The 20520-nt window shown below is 48.1% G+C and overlaps 2 protein-coding genes across 6 annotated transcripts; one reads left to right on the forward strand and one right to left on the reverse strand.

Moving 5' to 3' along the window:
• The first annotated feature begins 3554 nt into the window (after positions 1-3554).
• Positions 3555-9474, forward strand: LOC136477513 (ACT domain-containing protein ACR3-like). 4 transcript variants are annotated; one of them, XM_066475701.1, is made up of 9 exons: positions 3555-3847; positions 6442-6592; positions 6843-6929; positions 7021-7066; positions 7184-7298; positions 7391-7458; positions 7614-8270; positions 8392-8493; positions 8730-9473. In XM_066475701.1, exons 3-9 carry the CDS (start codon positions 6871-6873, stop codon positions 9066-9068), a joined length of 1386 nt encoding a protein of 461 aa, XP_066331798.1. In that variant the 5' UTR covers positions 3555-3847; positions 6442-6592; positions 6843-6870; the 3' UTR covers positions 9069-9473. The 4 variants fall into 4 exon arrangements, with proteins under 4 accessions (XP_066331798.1, XP_066331797.1, XP_066331795.1 ...); XM_066475700.1 differs by having other exon boundaries at positions 6451-6592; XM_066475698.1 differs by having other exon boundaries at positions 6545-6592.
• Positions 9475-9655: 181 nt separating this feature from the next.
• Positions 9656-12352, reverse strand: LOC136477514 (chaperone protein dnaJ 10-like). 2 transcript variants are annotated; one of them, XM_066475704.1, is made up of 10 exons: positions 12155-12352; positions 11933-11992; positions 11728-11810; positions 11338-11491; positions 11100-11229; positions 10861-11019; positions 10601-10779; positions 10321-10401; positions 10067-10213; positions 9656-9975 (listed from the first exon to the last, which is right to left on the reverse strand). In XM_066475704.1, exons 1-10 carry the CDS (start codon positions 12305-12307, stop codon positions 9901-9903), a joined length of 1221 nt encoding a protein of 406 aa, XP_066331801.1. In that variant the 5' UTR covers positions 12308-12352; the 3' UTR covers positions 9656-9900. The 2 variants fall into 2 exon arrangements, with proteins under 2 accessions (XP_066331801.1, XP_066331800.1); XM_066475703.1 differs by having other exon boundaries at positions 9656-10213.
• Between the last annotated feature and the right edge of the window lie 8168 nt (positions 12353-20520).

Consider the following 20520-nt stretch of genomic DNA (forward strand, 5'->3'; position numbering starts at 1 on the left):
TTGGACTGGTGGTCTGCCTTACCTTTAAAATGCTTGCCTTTCTTTCTTAGGGGGTGATTCACAGGAAGAAATCAACGATAGCCAAGGTACACAACCTTTCAATATTTTTTCAAGAATATACCTTTAATGTCATTGAAACAGTGCGTGCATGCATTATATCCCTTGTTTGATTGTCCTAAAAGATTACTTAGAGCAGGCCAATCATTAATTGTTACAAACAACAATGCTCGCAGGTCAAAGTGTTCCTATTTGTGCTCATCCCACACACGTACACCTAGTCTGTTCCACAAAAGTAGAAGTTTTTCAACTAGTGGCCTCAGGTACACATCGATGTCGTTGCTAGATTGCCTTGGACCTTGGATGAGCACTGGCATTATAATAAACTTACGCTTCATGCATAACCAGGGAGATAGGTTGTAGATACATAGAGTAACAGGCCAAGTGATATGACTACTGCTCTGCTCCCTGAAAGGATTCATACCATTTGTACTTAAAGCAAACCTTAAGTTTCTTGCGTCATTTGTAAACTCTAGTAATTCTCTATCGATTGCTCTCCACTTGGACCCATCAGCAGGGTGTCTCAATATATTGTCTACCTTATGGTCTTCTTTGTGCCATTGCAATAACTTTGCATGGTCTTTGTTTCTGATAAGACATTTCAAGCGTGGTATTATAGGAGCATACCACATAATCTTGGCAGGGATTTTCTTCATGGGACGTTCGCCCTCAACATCACCAGGGTCATCTCGCCTGATCTTATACCGCGATGCATGACATACCGGGCATGCATCTAACTTCTCGTACTCCTCGCTACGATAGAGGATGCAGTCATTAGGACATGCATGTATCTTCTGGATTTCTAATCCCAAAGGACAGACTACCTATTTTGCTTCGTACGTAGTGACAGGCAATTCATTATCCTTTGGAAGCATCTTTTTTTAGATTTTCAGTAACTCCCCAAATCCCTTGTCAGATACACCATTCTTTGCCTTCCATTGCAGCAATTCTAGTGTGGTACCCAACTTTTTCTGTCCCGCATCACAAGTTGGGTATAGCAATTTCTTGTGATCCTCTAGCATGCGCTCGAACTTGATCTTCTCCTTTTCACTTTCGCATTCTCTTTGTGCGTCACGAATGGCCTGACCAAGATCATCAGCGGGCTCATCTTCTGCCACTACCTCTTCTTCAGCTTCCCCCATTATAGTATCATTGAAGGCACTATATTCAGCAATAATGTCATCATCGTCCCATTGTTCTTCTTCACCTTCTTCCATTACAACCCCAGTTTCTCCGTGCTTCATCTAACAAATATAGTTTGGCATGAAACCCGACTTCAACAAGTGTGAATGAAGACTCCTTGAGCTAGCATATTCCTTCAAATTCTTACATATGACACATGGGCAGCACATGAAACCATCGTGTTTGTTTGCCTCGGCCACATGTAAGAAAGAATGCACACCCTCAATGAACTCTTGGGAGCGACGATCAGCATTGTACATCTAATGCCAGCTCATCTGCATTACATGACATACATACCATATTAAAACCTAGAATATAATTAGTTAATTATACGACATGCATGCCACCACACAAGGTATTAATTTATGAAAGTCTCGCTACAATGTAGATAATCCCAACTACCACTAAAAAACTAAAGCTAAAATACACTTCAGCAGCATAAGGATTTCATGACTAATCTCAACTAAAACAGACAGATCATACGTTTGTTCAACATCTATGGGCTTCTTCCGCAGGATCACTGCCTCATCAGCCGTTGTAGCCGCCTGTGCAAGAGAGTTTTGCACGTGTTCAATATACTCTTCCTTCCAGTACCAGCCTGAACATCCAGTGCCATCCCACTGAAATTAAAATAAAAAATTAGAACTTTAATTACAATCATCATGAAAATAAGTATAAATTAACCATAATCATCAAATACGACAAAATAACTCACATTGCGATCCGGACACTTGTAGAAGATACGGCCCTTGTTGGGACACTCCTTCCTCACCCGGTACTCCATCATAATCTTCTCCTCACACTTGCCGCATACAATGAGAGGAAGGTCCGGCCTCAGTCGCTTTGTAACCCGATGAGAGGCCGAGGACCCGGAAGCAGTTGCCATCTACTCTCTATACTCATTTTTAATATAATATAAATTTCTCATTTTATAAACAAATAAAATTAAAAAAACTCTAAAATTCTCTATATCTCTAAAGCATGAAGTGTACTATGCGTGCTAGAAATGAAAGCTCAATACTAGTTTTGAATAACTACTTTAACCTTCCTTCGTCCAAATACGCAAACTTTAAAGTGATTTTGAGCTTAAATGGCTTATAAATAAAAAAATATATACCATAAAAAAACCATATATATCTAGTCCATAAAATGAAATAAGCTACAGATGAAACACGAGAGTATAAAGTTGATAACCTTTAGAACCGATGGAGGAATGGAAGAAATCTTGTGATACATCGGTGATGAGGAAGAAGAGAGGTCGGCGATAGCAAGAGAACACTGAGCTCGAAGTGGCTCGGGCTCGGGGAGGAACAAGGGCTATATAGGAGGGTACCTTTAGTCCCGGTTGGAGACAGAAACCGGGACTAAAGGTCCCTTTCTAGTCCCGGACGGAGCCTCCAGCCGGGAGTAGACTTTTACTCCCGGTTGGAGGTACCAACCGGGAGTAAAAGTTAACCTTTAGTCCCGGTTGGTAGCTCTAACCGGGACTAAAGGTCCCCTCCAGCAAAAGCCTAGCGCAGTAGCCGTTGGGAAGGGACCTCTACTCCCAGCTAGATCTACAAACCGGGATTAAAGGTCTCTCTAGTCTCGGACGCGAAAAATACCGAGACTAAAGCCAAATTTCGAGCTGGATCAAAGGTCGTTTCTCTACTAGTGAAGTGCTGCACACTTAATTAGTTTTTCAATAAACTAACTCATAAAGTCATATACGTACGACTGGGATCCTTCCGTGCATAGCACAGATCGAGTCGAAGCGCGCGCATGGTACGGTACGCATCACTAAAGTCTAGAGAAGAATGACGTGGCATGCGAATCTCCTTCACATCCTCTACAATGTTAAATCCATTCTTCATGCTTTTCTCGATCGATCGCCCTGTTTTAAAATCCTGATCACAAGACGTACGATCGAGCTAGCTGTGTGCTTATATCTTGCCACGGCCAGTCCGCCAGATAGATTTCCCTCGTTTACTACGTAATTTGTTCTTTCTTCGCCATTGCGTTATAGCCGCTGGGACATATGGCACTGCACGCGGCCTTTTCTCTCTTTTTTTTATGAAAAAAACAACTAGCAGGGGCACACAGCTGACTAGCTTGCGATCATTTTAATTCAGGGATCGAATTTCTTTCCGCATGAATCTGCTGCCTTATGTCACCATGCCTGTTGCTGCCATGGAATAATCCATTTCCATTGTGTCCATACATTTTTCTTTTGCCGCACAACGGCTATTAGAATACTACACCCTATATATTGTTTTGAGAGATGCTATGTACCCGGCTAGCACTATACCACAGCCAATCTCTAGTTGCTAGGAGTAGGAGGAGGAGGCCCCCCAGCCCCCTCCCCCCTCTCTCCATCCGCTCATCCATATCTCCCTCCCTTTTGCCATTCCTTTTTCTCGATTTGATTCTTCCACCCCTGGTGTTCCCTCGCTCCCTCCCTCGATCTCCCACCCACCTTCTTGTTCGTGCGATGTAGGAACAGGCCGGGCGGGCATCGAAGCCGAGCAAGCAAGCACAAGGACGGACCCAAGCAGAGGAAGGAGGAGGAAGCCGATCGAGCAGAAGCGACCGATGACGACGCGAAGGATCGGACAGACGAGACGAGCAGGTAACAACAACAGCTCGCTCTTAATCGCCCCGCCGTCTGTTCCTCGCGCGATCGATCCATTCACCAGTACCTCCGCTCAGAATCGAAGTGGACGCTCCCGATCGGGGTGATGTAGACACACATAGCTAGATGGCGATCGATTCCACCGGCGGAGACGGAGAGGGATCGAGAGGGAGTGTGTGCAAACGAAACGAGAAACGACGAAGGCCGTCACGCAGGCAGAGCCAGAGCGCCAGAGAGAGAGTGGCCACCCATGTCGCCGAGTGGCCACCCGAGCGGCGGCTACCAACCTAGCATACGCATAGGCCCAGGCCACCCGGCTGTGATGAGAGAGATATTGAGGAGATCATGGGATGAGACAGCCGCCACCCGCCAGCCACGGCAGCGCGCACGCTGGATGGCTGGAGCCGTCTGCTTTCCACCCGGCGCCCACCGGCAGAAAGCGACCAGCCTTCCTTTTGGTTTCTGTCTTTCTGGGGGAAATTCGTCGTCGTCGTGGCGTGTGTGTGTGTGATACTGTGATTTGTCCCTCCCAACACCCACAGCGAGCGAGAGAGGGAGGATCCATTCCCACCCACGTGACGTGAAGACAGGCAGGCTGCTGCTGCTGGTCGCTGGAGGCCATGTGAAGAAATCAAAACGTGACGACTTGCTCGCAGGGGGGCCGTGTACCTCACCGTCGGCCACTGGCCGGGGACCTGGGGCTTGGAAGCACTACTGTCTACTGGCGTCCTCTGCCAGCACGTACGCCCTCACCTTTGCTTGTGAAGTCGTGTTCGATTCAACTTCTATATGCTCCATCCTAGGGCTCACAGAAAGATAGACTAGCAGCGATGGCTCTCTTGCATGAACTAGCTAGACGGCCATGACGTACGTCCTATCCCTGAGAGGCCCTCTTACCATCCTCGTTCCTGGTGGCTCCATGCCGTTCATTCCATAGCCGTCGTAACCTTGTGCCACCGTTCTAGCTAGCTCATTCCATAGGCCACCTTGCCACACACGACTTTCCTTCTAAGGCAAGTGGACTTCAGATATTCCAAGTTTCCAGCCATGGACCCTAGTCAGTAGTCACCTCGGGCTTGCTCACTTCAGCCCCACACCTGTGGATTACTGGTGCAGCTGCAAACTATATATATTTTTTTAGATAATAATGTCATCATAAAAAAGATGGTATGGTCTGCTGGAGGACCATGGTGCAGCGGCCTGTTTTCCTCCACCGTTGGAAGCGAGCAGCGATCGCTGCTCCGTGAAGCCAGCCTAAACCATTCCTACCACTTCAGGTTTAGAGACACCCCCAAGCTTTCGCCATAGACCCGCCCACCTTAAAGCCCCCGCTCAAGCAACAAGCTCTTGCTACTGACCTTATTGTAGCTATATATAGCTGTGACGGTAGCTTAACACCGAATATAGCCGGACGACCGAGGGCTTGCTTGGTTCTCGACATGGCCTTGCCTCGCCGTGACTTGGTGCACCAGCGCGAGCAACAAGGAGCTCGTCTGTCAAGGAGAGCTGATTTGGCTCTCTCGCTTGCGTAGACTTTGAGACGTTTAGGCACGAAAACCAAACACCTGTCCTCGCTCGGCAAAGGGTAATAGTGCCTAGCGAAGGAAACAAATAGTTACTTGTGACAAATAGTAAACTTCGTCAGATAATGAGAGAATTGGCTATTTGACCCTCGAACAAGATCGTACGGTTAAGAAAGGGTTGGCCTCACCTAAAACATTACACAAAGTGACGATCAGTTTCTTTTTCTTTTCCTATCTATTAAATTTTTTTATGTTTCTTTTCTTTCTTAAAAAAAAAGGCCATGACGTAGCCACCTTACTACTGGCCATTTTGGCCAATGGGGTGGCCCAATTAAGCCAGTTGCAGAGCGGCGGATTTCTGCTGGTGGCCGCGCGCGCACTTTTGGCGCGAATCTGACGGCGGGACTAAAGCGCTTGTCATTTGCGCGGCCAAAGGCATTTTTGCGCTTCTTTATTATCGGCGTCCAGTCACCGTGACGTGGTTCCTGATTCCTCAGTGCCTATTTTATATTCTATTCTATTGCACTACTGCACTGCACAGCCACAACCACAACCCATTGCCGCTGATTTCTCTCCTCCCGCCGGATTAGATTATATTCCGATCCGGCAATAATTCATCCGCCCATCGCCGCCTGTTCATTCGTCGCTCTGAATCCAACCAACATCACAACTCGCAGCCACATGCCGACATGCGTGCGTGTGTATGATATATTATTGCTCTAGGTTGCCACTTTGTTCGTCGCCGATTCGCCGGAGCCCAAGAGGGCAAGAGGGTCCGGGTCATCTTTGCTGTTGTGCGGTCTGAGGTGAAGGTGATCAGTGCCTGCGCCTTTATGGTGCTGTAGCCCTGTAGAGAGAGGTCTATAGTGACATCTTCGACCACAGATGGTACAGCCACCGTTGTTACCTGTTAGTTGAGTGGCCTTGTTATAGCTAGTAGCGTTAGGCCCCGGTTCGGTCCACGGCTAGCTGCGATGTGCTCTTGTCTGGTGAAGAAATATGCAAGTGCTTCTTCTGCAGTTCTGCGCATTTGTTATTTTCTTCCAAGTGTCTGAATTCCTGGCCTAGGAAGTTCAGAGCGTGCAAGCAGTGCAGCAGTTTCATTTCATCCGATGGTTCAGACGTCCTTGCTCAGAGACTGATCGACAGCAGCTAATGGCGTAATTTCCAGGTTATCTGAGGTGCAGAGCTCAGGCCTGAAAGAAGAATCTAGTGAAAGGTATGTTTGTTCTCTTGTTCACAATGATTGCACCTTCTTTACCAAGGAATTCATGAGTGCTGGCTTCTCTGTCGTCGAATAATTGGATCCAAGTCTCTGCTCTCAATGATTGGCCGGGATTGTCATGCATGGTTGACAACTTGACATCGAGTTACTACAGCGCATCTTTGCAGCATGACATTGCTAGTTGCTACGCTAGACGATGTTGATGTTGATGATGATATTTTGCTCATAAATTTGTTTGTTTCAGTGGAAGGAAGGATTCACCGACTCCGAAGATGCTGCCCTACTTTGATCCGGACTACGAGAACTTCAACCAGCGCATCAACTCTCCAAGGTCTCTCACTCAATTGTCGTCCAATTAATCTTTCAGTGCTTGTTAGAACCACTGCTACTTCATGTGCTTAGAGATGGTGATGACTTTGCAGGGTTTGCATTGACAACACCACATGCACCGACTGCACCTTGGTGAAGGTATGTATGAGGCATTTCTAACCTCTTCAGCTCCAGTGATAGATTACAGAGTAGTAATGTTCCCGAAAGTGAGAACCATGCATCTCATCTCATCTTGGTTTTGCCTTTGAAATGCAGGTTGACAGCATGAACAAGAATGGCATTCTGCTGGAGGTGCTGCAGGTCATGAGTTATCTGGACCTCCACATCTTTAAAGCGTACATCACCTCTGATGGTGGATGGTTCATGGATGGTAAGATATACTACTCCCTCTGTTCTACCTATGTGTTGTTGCAACTCATATAGTTCAAATTGAGTCATACCATGTGTTGCAACTTGATGCAGTGTTCCATGTCGTGGATAAGCAAGGGCAGAAGATTACTGATGCCAAGACCATCAAGTACATTGAGGAGGTTGGCAAATTCTAGAACGATTTTGTGCCAATGAAATTTAAGCTAACTATATAGTGTGAATTTATCTTTTGACAGGTCAATTCAACTAGCGTGAATAAATTTTAATTAGCAACGCCGAAAGAATGAACTCAAACTTGTTCCATTTCTTGGGTCAGGCTTTAGGTCCAGAGAGCAATTTGCTGTGCCCAAAAGGCAGCAACTCACATGGGAGGTCGGTGGGGCTGCACTCCATCGGCGACCACACCGCCATCGAGCTCAAGGGGCCCGACAGGACGGGCCTCCTCTCGGAGATCTTCGCCGTGCTCGCCGACCTCCAGTGCAACGTGCTGGCCGCCGAGGTGTGGACGCACCGCATGCGCGTGGCCTGCATCGTGTACGTGAACGACGTGGCCACGGGGCAGGCCATCGACGACCCGGGCCGCGTGTCCACGATCGAGAACCGGCTGCGGCATGTGCTCCGCGTCTACGGCGGCGGCGGGGGGAACGACGACGGCAGCGGCGCGCACGCCAACTTCACGGACGCCTCTTCGACGCCGCACCACCTGGACCGGCGGCTGCACCAGCTCATGCACGCCGACGTGGACGCCGTCCACGGCGACGGCGCCGGCGCCGGCGCGCCCGTGGCGGCCGGCGGCGAGGGCGACAGGCCGGAGGTGACGGTGGAGCAGTGCGAGGAGAAGTCCTACTCCGTGGTGAACGTCAAGTGCAAGGACCGGTCCAAGCTGTTGTTCGACATCGTGTGCACGCTCACGGACATGGAGTACGTCGTGTTCCATGCCGCCGTGTCGTCCGAAGCCAACTACGGCATCCAGGTACATACACATATGTACACTCAAATCAGTGCCTGATGCTGTTCACGTCACGTCTGTCTGTATCAGGCAATGCAATGCAAGCAGGTTCATGAAGCTTTTCCTTCCATTGTTCTTGTTCCAGGAGCTGTACATCCGCCGCAAGGACGGCAAGACGCTTCTGAAAGACGAAGCAGAGAAGGTGGTCAGGTGCCTGGAAGCAGCCATCTCTAGAAGAGTATCCGAGGTACAGAGCTTGATCGCTGCCTGACTCCTGTGATCCTGTCTCCTGCTGCTCAGAGGAATCTTATATGTACCATAAGCCAGCGGAAACCAGCCGAACAGGGCGTAGGTACATAAGTCGGTTGATTTCGGGCTGATTCAATAGTGTTATGTGAGAGAGAATAAGCTGAAATAAGCTAACCCAGCTGAAAAGTAGAATATGGCAAGATAAGATGCTGACGTGCTGTACGTTACGTGCAGGGCTTCACGCTGGAGGTGTGCGGCAGGGACCGGGTGGGCCTGCTGTCGGACGTGACGAGGGTGCTCCGGGAGCACGGCCTCACGGTGAGCCGCGCCGACGTGACGACGGCGGGCGGGCAGGCCACCAACGTCTTCTACGTCCGGGACCCCTCGGGCCAGCCGGTGGACATGAAGACCGTCGAGGGGCTCCGGGGCCAGTTTGGCCAGACCGCCATGCTCAACGTCAAGAACGTGAGCGTGCCTGCTGCGGTGGCCAGAGCGCCGGAGACAAGATCCGGCGGCATGGTCAGGAGCAGCTTCTTCTCCTTCGGCAGCCTCTTCGCAAAACTCCGGGCCTGACAACTGGTGGTCAGGCGATTCAACTCCAGTTGTGTGTAGCTGGTGTAGAAGAAATGAACTGAGAACTAGGGTAGTGGCCTAGTGGGTGGGAGGGGGAGAGAGAGACAGCAACTGTATCTCTATGTGGCAGCTGTGGTGGTTGTACAGTTCATAAGGAGCCTCAACCAGAATGGTGGTTCTATGGATGCAGGCTGCAGACTGCTTGTTAAGGGTTCATTCCATCTGCACAAAATTTCATCCCTCATGCTCATCTGTCGAAACTGTCTCTGCATTTGGCTCTGCATGACATCCAACTTCATCCATGTTTGAAGCAGGAGCACTTTTTAGCATTACTGAGACTTCCAACTGTCTCTAATGCTAAAAAGTCTCAGTAAAGAGAGCAAGCTACTACTCTCCATATATTCTGACAGTGACAGCAGTGTAGGAACTTACAAAATATTTGCAGACAGAATACAATACGCCGACAACAGGATCAAAAGTTGATGTTCATCATACCTGAATTTCCCATATCATTTTAGGATCAGAAATAGATTTTTACAAGCACTTGTTCTTTTCCTTCTTTTTTTAACGTCAATAACAAGCAATTACATAAGCACAACAACATTCAGTTGGATCTATTTCAAAAAAAGGATGGGAGGTCCACTGTTCATGGGAGAGAAAATGAGGATCTCTGATCTGTTGGTCTGATCACCGGAGCTGAAGTAACATCTACATGTGTATCCTTAAGGCAAAGGATGGCAACATATGATCTGAATTCACACTGTTCTGAATCATATGCTTGACAAAAGTCACGAACCTTTGGAACATCCGTTGGTACCTGCCTCTTTGGGACTCATTTGCGGGGCTCGAAATCATCGTCAACATCATAAGCCGGGTTGCATAAGCATCGGAACAGCCTGCCGATTCCCTGCACCACAAACATACAAACTTCTTACTGAAGATTTCAACACATAAATCATTGAATATATAACAGATACGCGGGTGGCTGGACAATTTGCCTGGGTAAATGCAGGAGTCCGGTATGGCACTGTCCGGGCCAGGTCATCGTCTGAACTGTCATCTGAGCTGTTGCCATCGTCGAGAACTGTTCGTTTTGACGGTCCTGATGGACCTGGCGCTGGCGCTGGCAATGCCTCCTTTTCCCTCTATTCATGTTTTAATTGACATTGTAAATGACAGTTTTACTGGTTTAACTGTTGATGTAGCACATATAGCTATATAAATTGCATTAACGAATAGACAATCACTGTACCTGAAATATTTTCCCGAGAATTTTCAAGGCCGTTGCCCGGGCCTTCAGATCCTCTTTCTTGACATTGTTTTCGTATAGCACCTAAAGAACAAACTTGTCAAATTAAATAAGCTTGATTTGCTGATAATTTGAACAGAAAAACCTGGAATAAGAGACTATTTGTAATCCAGACAGTTGTAGGTACTTGTTTTAGATAAAGGAAATTTTATTCTGAAGCTACGAACACATACTGCTCATACTTATCATACTTTATACAAATTGGATACCTCAAGACACATACCATTTCACAAACATGCAATAGAGTCATTTCAATATCCACAACATTCAGCTTCCACAGTGAGCACATCATCAGGTCCTTGTTCATCCTCATCTGCAAGTCAACATCCTGCTCGGTGGCATTGCCATCCTTGCTGCTCTGCCGGCAGGCCTCCTCTTGCAACTGCAACAGCTGCAGGGCCCCTGCATTTCTCCTTTTTCCCCCTCATCAGTCAGCAATTTAATCATCGGAGCACAAGCTGCCACAAGAAAAATATTTTTCACCTTTCGCTGCTGTGATCTGCGACTTCCACAGATGGCCCTTGTTCCTCACCCACTCGGCTACGAATGGCAGTCCTAGGTACACGGCCTTCTTGCCAAGCTCCTTTGCTGCTTGTCGAGAATAGATATATCCAATGGTGCGAAGAATATCCAATCCAGATGCTGCAAATGGACATTCACAATGAGTTGAATGTGAGAGGCATATAAAAACAAAAATCGTTTACTAGGATCAGAAGACTGACTAGTGCTTGAGAGCCTCTTTGCCTCAGCTTCAGCACGATTAGCAAATCCTTCTTTGTCTCCACGAACATACTGAGAGAGGAATTCCTTGAGGAATCTAGCTAGCTTTTCCTCTCTTTCCCTTTGTACATTCTTGATCACAATAATATAAAGTGAAATCAACATCATCACATCAAAATTTGAAGTACTACAGTATCATCAGTAAAGATAGAGGTCATTGTTTTTACTTAGTCAGCTAACCTTGAGCCTATCCTGAAGCTTTTCAGGGCTGTCATTATCGTTAGTCAACTCCGAGGAAGCCATTGTTGCCATTGCAAGATGCCCAATGTAATCCTCGAACAGCTCGCTCCCGAAAAGAAGGGTAAACACTACAGTGCCATCCAGTATGTTCTCCCTGGAAAAGAAAATGGACAATCAGGATTGATCCAACATAACATGAACACCCTCTCAAGATTTAGCTCCACTTTCTCTTAATGAAATACACGCCTAAGCACGTTCTCTAAAAAAGATTTAGCTCCACTTACTACTAGTATATAAGAGTTCTAAAGTATAGATTGCTGCTGAGTTATATCATACTCTAATTTTCATTTTTATTTTTGGAAAATTCCACCATGTTAACTATGTATCTACCTGGATATGCTGTTCTTGCCATAACCGTCGTAGGCCTTCCTCTGCAGAGGGTCACTCAGCACCTGGTAAGCCTCTCCAAGAGCCTGGGAATCATCCACAGGAAGAAAAAGAAAAATCTCAGCTTATCAGCACATCATACATCTACTCCGCTGAATCAAGTCGCTATCCAACTAGAATATGGATCAAATCAAGCTGCAGTGAGAACCTGGAACTTCTCGGCCGCGTGTGGGTCGTTGGGGTTCTTGTCAGGATGCACCTGTCTCGCCTGAACAAAGAAACGGAATAACCCTTAACAACACTCGAAGATATACAATACTTCCCGAAATAAGAAGGAACCAAGAGGCATTTGCTGTTTTTGGAACTATAGGAACCAAGAAACTAAGCAGAAGCAGCAGAGAGCAAGAAAGACGGGGCACGGGGGGCGGACCTTGATGTAGTAGGCCTTGCGGATCTCGTCGTCCGATGCGGCGGGGCAGACGCCGAGCACGTCGTAGTACTCCGTCTCCTTCGCCATCGCCACCGGTGCTGCTCCCCAACCAAGAACGCCTAAGCAAGAAGCAGGAGGCCAGCAGCCGAGCATGGACAGACAGAGGAGACCGAGAAGAAGGAGCAGGCGACAGAGCTGACTGAGGCCTTGTTTAGATGAAAAATTTTTTACAAAATGACTAGTGTAGTGTTTTCGTTGTTATTTGACAAATAATGTCTAATCATAGTCTAATTAGGCTTAAAAGATTCATCTCGTGGATTTCGTCTAAACTGTGTAATTAGTTTTATTTTTTATTTATATTTAATGCTTCATGCATGCGTCTAAAGATTCGATGTGACGAGAAATATGAAAAATTTTGTAAAATTTTTTGCAAACTAAACTGGACCCTGAGCCAGATGGAAGGAAGGAAGGAAGAGAGAGAAAAGGCGCATCATTCATGGCGCGGGGAAGGAAAGAAGGAGCCCGTCCCCACAGGGCCATCTTTCCAGTGATGCGCACGCAGCGGCAGCAGCAGCAGCAGAGCTGGGCAGCGCGATGTGCGCAGGGCGTGGCGACGCAGCCAGCCAGCCAGCCCAGCCGCGGCGGAAGAGAGAATCCCGTCCCTTAAACAATTCCTGCGACGCGCCGGCCGGCGCGAGGTGATGGTGGACCTGCAAGGCTTCAACTACAACTAGTGATCTCCCTCCCTCTTTCTCCTTGGATTAGTGGATCAAGAATTCAAGATCAAATGATTACCACTACAGCTACTTTTTTCCATCCATTTTTTTTTCTCTCGTCTGCTTTGATTCACAATCAATCGATATATTTTCCTGTTGTTTACCCCGCTTCCTCTTTTTCTTATTGTTTGATAGAATTTTTTTTCTCCGAAAATTATTTGTTAAGTTTTGTTCTTTCACTTTCTGCTGCTGTCTTTCACTTTTGTCTCTCTTCTCTAGTGTCAGCTAACAGATGCTGCGAATGGGGTGTATGATTATGGCTTGTGGTCGCCGCATTGCTTGCGCAGACAGTAATTAAATCGTGTTAACTTATCAATCTAATTTTTTATCAGTTTATTTAAGACTTTCAGATAGGAGATGCAACGGCTCATAAAAGGAAAAGGAGGTGCTAGTTATGGGATTATATCAATCAAAGCTCATTTCAGATTATCAGTAGTTGTTAGCTACTAGAAAATAATATATATATTTCTTTACTTTTATAGGAGGTTTATTTTGTTTCTGGAGAAGGTGTGTTATGATTTTTTTTAAAAAGCTTCTCACATCATAGTTTTGTTGTTGCTCGATGGAAAGAGAAATGCTAGACAAGGTGGTGGAGGATTCACGATGGGCTAGGTTAGAGGTGGGTGCGGATCTAGGAGGTGCAGGGTGGGCTCCAACCCTTCTACCGGTGTGAACACAATGGAGCTTCTTCTACAAGTTTTGGACAATGTTGAAGTAGAAGAAGAATAAAAGGTGGAGGAGGAGGAAGAAGAAGCAGAAGAAGAAGAAAATGAGAAACAAGAAGAGGAGAAAAGAGGTGGATGAGCCCCTTCTATGTTAATGGGTTGCGATCGCCACTCGTTAGAGTGGAAGTACCAAAACAGCAAAAACAAGGGGCAAAGGGAGATAGTGGTAGCAAATTGGCAAAATAGGCTACATGACACTGAAAGTGACATTCTTTTGCTAGTGGACACTGAATAAGTCACATTTGCTGCTAGACACGTTGGTTGTTGTTAAATTTGCTCCTGAACACCGCGTCCAATAAAATATCCATTTCTGGCCCCAGAGGACAGAGAAGAACAAAAAATGTCCTTTTTCGCCTTTCTTCTTCCCCTCTCCCTTTCTTTTCTTTCTCCTTCCACTTTTGCGATCAGGCAACGGCAGCGGTGCCCATGGACAAGGAGGTCGTGCCCATGGTGCAAGCATGGCGTAGCGCGGCACAACGTGGGCACAGGGCCCTATGAGGCACGGACAACAGTGGTGTGGCGAGCTAGCCATGGCTCCCTAAACTCTAGCGGCGCGAGCTCTCGGGTAGCCATGGAAACCTCGCCGATGAGCTCTCGATTTGGGCTAGGGCTGACAAAAAAAGAACGGGCACTACATGACTATAAGGAAAATGGACCCTAGGCTCATTTTCTTTGGATTTTGGTGTTTGATGACCAACACAACTAAATTAGACTAATGAATTTGCAAGTGATTGTTTTGTAGTTTAATAGGATACAAGACGTGACTTGGACAAAGGTGACGTGATGATCCGATGATCAACACCTCAAGCAAGACCTTAGGAGCACAAGAGAAGATCCAAGATATCAAGCAAAGTATAAGTATGAGGATAGAAACCAAGCCGCGCGCAAGATCGTGAAGAAACGAGCTCACAGAAGCGACCGGACACTGGATCGGATGCTGGAAGAAAGTGACCAGACGCTCCGATCAGTGGCTCGGCAACAGCAGGCGTCAGCAGCAGCGACCGGACATTAAACAAGTGAATCGATCGGATGCACCGATGGCACTGTTCATCAGTCCGACAACACACTCAGCAAGTGACCGGACGCTGGCGGCAAACCGACCGGACGTAGGACAGCAGCGTCCGATCGAGTACAGAGAGGATCCAGAGCGGCGAACTTACGATCGGACACGTCTAGTGGCAAGTGACCGGATGCTGGCAGCGTTCGATCAGTTGTTCATGGCTCCAACAGTCGAGACGACCGGACGTGTCCGATCAGGACGACTCCAGCGTCCGATCAGTAGCAGAAAAGATGGATTTCATCCCCAACGGCTACTTTCTCAGTGGGGCTTATAAATACAACCCCCAACCGGCTATTTGGAAAGTGTGGAGCTTAGAAAACACATCAAGGATGTTGATACACCATTTTAGTGATCTCCACTTGCATAGTGCTTACTGTTTTATTTGGTGATTAGCGTAGGTGCTTTGCGAAGTGCTTAGGTTGATTAGACCATCGCTTATGCGCTTGCTCTAGGTTTAGGCCTAGTGTTTAGTGAGGTTTGTATACCTCTTACCACTCGGTGCTTGTGCGCACCATTATTGTATATCGGAGGGGCTTGTAGTCTTTCAAGATCACACCAACCGCGTTTGTGGTGTGGCCACCACCGTGTACCGGAGGAAACAAGGCCCACGGCGTTTCGACTGGAAGCTTGATAGTGAAGACGGCGGAGAGCATCCGAAAGAGGTTGCCAGAAGGCACGTCGGAGACCCACTAGCGCATAGGGAAGGCCCGAGGCTATCCATGGAGTTATCCGACTGGGAGCTTGGCCCTTGCGAGGGATTCCTTGCGAGGGGCTCCAACGAGGACTAGGGGAAAGCTTGCATGCTTCTCGATACCTCTATAAAAATATTAGAGTCATCGACGGGAGTTTGCGTATCTCTACCTTGCTCTTTAGCTTCCGCTTTCACATTGATTGTATTACTCCTTTTGCGGTAGAGATAGCAATACACTAGCAAAACCATAGTTGTACATTTAGATAATTTATCTTTTGCATAGGTTTTGCTAGGGTTAGAAAAGGAGCCTATAGTTTAGAGTTAGAATTTTAAGTTGCCTAATTCACACCCCCTCTTAGGCTTCACGGTCCTCTTCAATTGGTATCAGAGCCGGTTGGCTCAATTTGGACCTTTGGCTTAACCGCCGTTGAGCCGACGCTATTTAGAGTGGTTGGGATGGATACCTCTAGGCCTCCGCACTTTGATGGCACTAACTGAAGCGACCTAATTTCCGCGAAGGGAAATCCACAGAGTCGAAGTGTAATAAGACCGTTGTAGATCATATTACCTAAATTTCTAGTCGAATACCACATCCATACATCGATAATATCAGAGTACAAATAGTGTAGAATTACATAATTTATTACATCGCCGCATTGGTGGAATCAAAAGTAGCATTCATTCAGAACAGCTTGAGGATAGGATCGCCAAACTCGAGCGTAGGAACGAACCCCTCAACCGTCAAACTCCTCGGAGCTATACTCCTCAGCAGAACCTATGTGCCAAAATTTATTAGTACGATTTGTACTGGCCACTCCCACCCTATGAGCACTGCTTTATGGAAATTGGATGCAAGTTGGATATAATCAAAAGGAACCTATAAGGCTAGGGTTTCCTATGTAATAGCATATCAAGTGTATAATAATAGTTGGTCAAGTTTTAACACCATTCCCACACCCATTCCACCCTATTTCCGTCTAGAGCCAGATTTCGATCCAGGGATCGATACACCACCATCTCCACACCATCACCATACCATCGCTCAGTCGATAGGCCAACTCCCTCTCGGCACTGTCTCAAGGCCCGTAGCCCCTGGCTACGACCGACACTCTCTCACGGGGGAAGAAGAGAAGGACTCATCTCATTATCTAGTTTAAGCAAAACCTAAGAAAGGTCCATAACCGATAAGTCGGCATATGTATCGATCGATCAACCATACACTCTGTAGAGGTTTTACATAACCATAAGATCTACCTTCTTCGCTGACTGTCATCAACTGGGCTAATTCCGGACGCTTTCTAGCCTAGGATAATGCCACTCTACCATTCAGCCCTGGTACACCCCAAGTCTAGTCTAGGGCGGCTAAAACTGTGAGTCATGAGCTGGGTCCACAAGGTCTCCATGAAGTCTTAGAAGGGTGTGGGGGAAATCCTCCGTGCCCCATACCTCCTTGCACTGTCCGCTATCAACCTAGCAGTAGTGGCAATATCCTACCAAGTAGTCCGGCCATCTCGCATCATATAGGGCGAGTGGTACGTAAGGCTTCCCGGTGAATCTGAGTACTAGTAAGTCCTTAGGGATGACCAAGCCAGAATGTCTCCATCAGGGTTTCCGTTTATCGTGCCACCATAGCACCTCCATCCCGGGCTCCTCCCATCACAGGGTCACACCTAGGACCACCTCATATACCATTTACCCACCACAGGTATCCATTTCTAAGGGTGCCCAGGTAGCACCCCATGGCAAGACTTGCTCTAGGCTCATCGTATACTCCAACTTGGTCGACACAACCCTCACCCTCCACACACCCAAGTCACACATGTAGCACTCTCCCCATAGTCTAGATAACACCAGTTTCCACCATGCATTTAATGTAGTATAAGCGTAGTAGAAGTATAAGTAATGAAATATAGTAGTAAGCATGTGTCTAGCCTAATAGCAGGGTATGCAGGGGTAATGTTGTGTCAAGGTAAAGGCCATCAAGTAAGCATACTACCATGCAAGTCCTATCAAATATGATTATAGCAGTAAAGTAAAGCAATAGCAGTTCTATATTAGCCATGCGTAATAGGTGCTACGAGATTGGGTGGGATGTGGCACCTTCAGTGAAGTCATCTCCGTACTCCTCATGGTACTCTCGGTCCTTGTCCGTCTGATTCTCCTTCGAGTCTGCATACAATCGAATTATAGTCGCGTTAGCGACGTCTATAGAATAGCACAAAGAAGCAATGAAAATTCAAAAGAGCGAAATGCACTCAAACAAGGGTTCATTGCGTAAATTTCGATTTTAGATGGATTTTGGTTCTGGTTTCATATTTTTCTGAGGTCGTATGAATTAGTTATGAATTTCCGAAGTTTAAATCATCTTTGAAAATGGGAAAAGGCAGATTAATTCAGGGCTGACACATGTCACACTGTGACTGGTCCACGTGGCATGCTGACGTTAGTATGACATCATCGTCTCAGTTCTGGTACTAACAGGTGGGGTCTCGCATGATGTCATCATGACATCAGCATGACGTCACTCAATGACAAGTGGGTCCAGCGGCTCTGTGTCGCTGACTTGTGGGCCCGATCTAAGTCATCGTCAAGTCAATGGGTGAGTCAACGGATCACAGTCACTGACAGGTGGCCCCGGTCAATGGCCAATGTTGACCAGTCAATGGCCAATATAGGCTGGACCTCGACTGGGCTGGTTGGGGCTGGATACGGGGTGGGCTTTGGCCTACCACGTGGCGCGCGCTGGTGCGGCCATGTTGTCTTACTAGGCCACTAATGGGCCGTGATCCATGGGCCCAGGTGAGGCGCGGTTCATGGTGAACCCACCTACGTTGGTCCATAGACCGCAGAACCGGTCTATGAGGGACTTGGTTCACTTACTCCTTCCTAGGGTTTGGTTCACGTGCATGACGTGGTCATGGTCAGAGCTCGATGGAGCTGCTCGAGACGTGGTCGGTGTGGTCATGGTCGGCGAGGTCATGGTTGGAGCTGCTCGGCAGAGCTGCTCGGGACGTGGTTAGCGTGGTCATGGTCGGCGAGGTCGTGGTCGGAGCTGCTCGGCAGAGCTGCTCGGGACATGGTCGTGGTCGGAGCTCGATGATGGGAAAATCCCCTTCTCTTCCTCAACGGGGCTTCCGCCAGCGGTGAGGTCACCGATGAGCCTCTCAGGTGGTACTAGCGTCCGATTAGGGTAGGCGATAGCTTCCCCAAGCCTTGGCGAGTGCGATGGTGGGGTCAAGGCGACGGCTACGGCTTCCTAGGGCTCTAGCCGCGGTGAACGGCGATGTGGGTTTGTTGGCGTGCATGGACAGGGCTGCAGTGGTAGCGAGAGCCTAGTTGGAGGAGTGTGCGATCTCCATGGTGCTTCTACGGCCACGGTGGGCATGTTGAAGGAGCTCCTGGTGCTCCCAGTGGCTCTGGCCATGGTGGTGGGGGCAAAACAGATGCGGTGGTGCTCCGACGAGGTGCGGTGTGGCAACGTAGGGCTCCGGTGGGCTTCTTCCTCGACTAGGGTGAGCGCGGTGAGTCTCTCATCATGGTGGAACCAGTCGGGTGTCAACGTTGCCTTTACCGCAACGTAGAAGACGCGGTGGTCTCGCCATGGTTGTGCTCTCGGCCATGGTGAGTGTGTTCGTGCAGGTGCGCTCCTGCTCCGATGTACAACGTCATGGCTGGGGTCCTCCTTTTGGCTGATGGCAGCACGCACGGCGCGTCCTAGGTCTCGACAAGCATGGCCATGGTGGTCTCCCTAGCTAACCAGTTGGGCTAGGCCGGAGCTTGAAGCTTCAGCAAGGTTTCGATCATGGCGGTGCACGTTCCATTTGGCTAGGGAGGTGGTCTCAGCAAGATGGCTCACCGCAGGGTTCGTGGTGGTAGGATGGCGGTGCGGTGGTGAGGCGAGGCCGTGATGAGGCGATGCAGTGCCGTGCCAAGCAGCTACATCGCTGTAGCTGATTGGGGTGGTGCTCCTGGCTCTGGTGAGGTCCTCCCCGCCGTGGCTTCCTTCTCCTCCTTGATTCTTCCTCCTCCCTCTCTCTCGGCTTGACGCTGTGTGGTGCTATGCCACCAGTGACGGCGGTGAATGGGCTGAGGGTTAGGGCTCACGGACGTTGGCTTTTATAGTTGAGCTCCAAGGGCTCCAATGGCGGACAGCGATCGAGCGGTGGTGATACATGCAGCGCATCCGATAGCCCACGTGCGGTAGCGTAGGCACGGCGCAAGGGGAACAAGGTCATGTGATTTGCATGACCCTAGGCCTACGCCTGCCACGCTGGTCGGCTCCCGGTTGTGTGGTGGAGAATGTGTGGGCGAGAGGAAGAAGATGCTACTGTGCTGACAAGCGGGGTCGGGTCGTTAGGCGCTTGGCGCGATGTGGTTGCGTGCTGCGTGTGATGGCTGACGAGCGGGCTCGACTTGTCAGCGGCTGTGCACGTGCGGGCGGTGATGCTGGGCCGGCTTCGTGGGCTACGTGCGTGAAAGGGCAGGCGAGGCTGGTTCGCAAGGCCGAGCAGGCCTAGGCTACTGTTGCCCCCTCTTCTTTCCTTTCTCTTTTATTTGTTGCCAATTTGGTTAGGGTTTATCATACTATTAAGTTAGTTAAATATCACATAAGGCAAGAGAATCCAAATCACAAGTCGGATTAAGGATGCATGCAAGATTTATTTATTTAGGAATTTAATTACACATGTGGCATAAAACCAAACTATGCTTATGATCTTAACCTAGTTGGGTCACATCCAATCCAAAACTAGGGTTAGGCTTCTACATATGTCACTCAACATCACATAGGGCTAACACAAAAATTTTGTAGTTGTGATTTTTGGTGTGTGGATTTTTGGGTTGTTACACTAACTTCCCATATTATAGAGCTAGAATGGCTTGCTACCTTGAGGTGGTTGATTTGGGAGTTTGGAGAGTCACTCGTGATAGGATGAAACCCATTAAGAATCCCAATAAACCCACGAAGAGTGATGAAAAGGAAATTCATTTCAATGCTAGAGCAAAAAATTGCTTGTTTGAATCTTTTAACATGGATGTGTTTAACTAAGTGTTCACTTTAAATATGGCACATAAAATTTGGTTAAAACTTCAAGAGCTCCATGACAGCACAAGTA

The sequence above is a fragment of the Miscanthus floridulus genome, chromosome 8, assembly GCF_019320115.1.
Source record: "Miscanthus floridulus cultivar M001 chromosome 8, ASM1932011v1, whole genome shotgun sequence".
NCBI lineage: Eukaryota > Viridiplantae > Streptophyta > Magnoliopsida > Poales > Poaceae > Miscanthus > Miscanthus floridulus.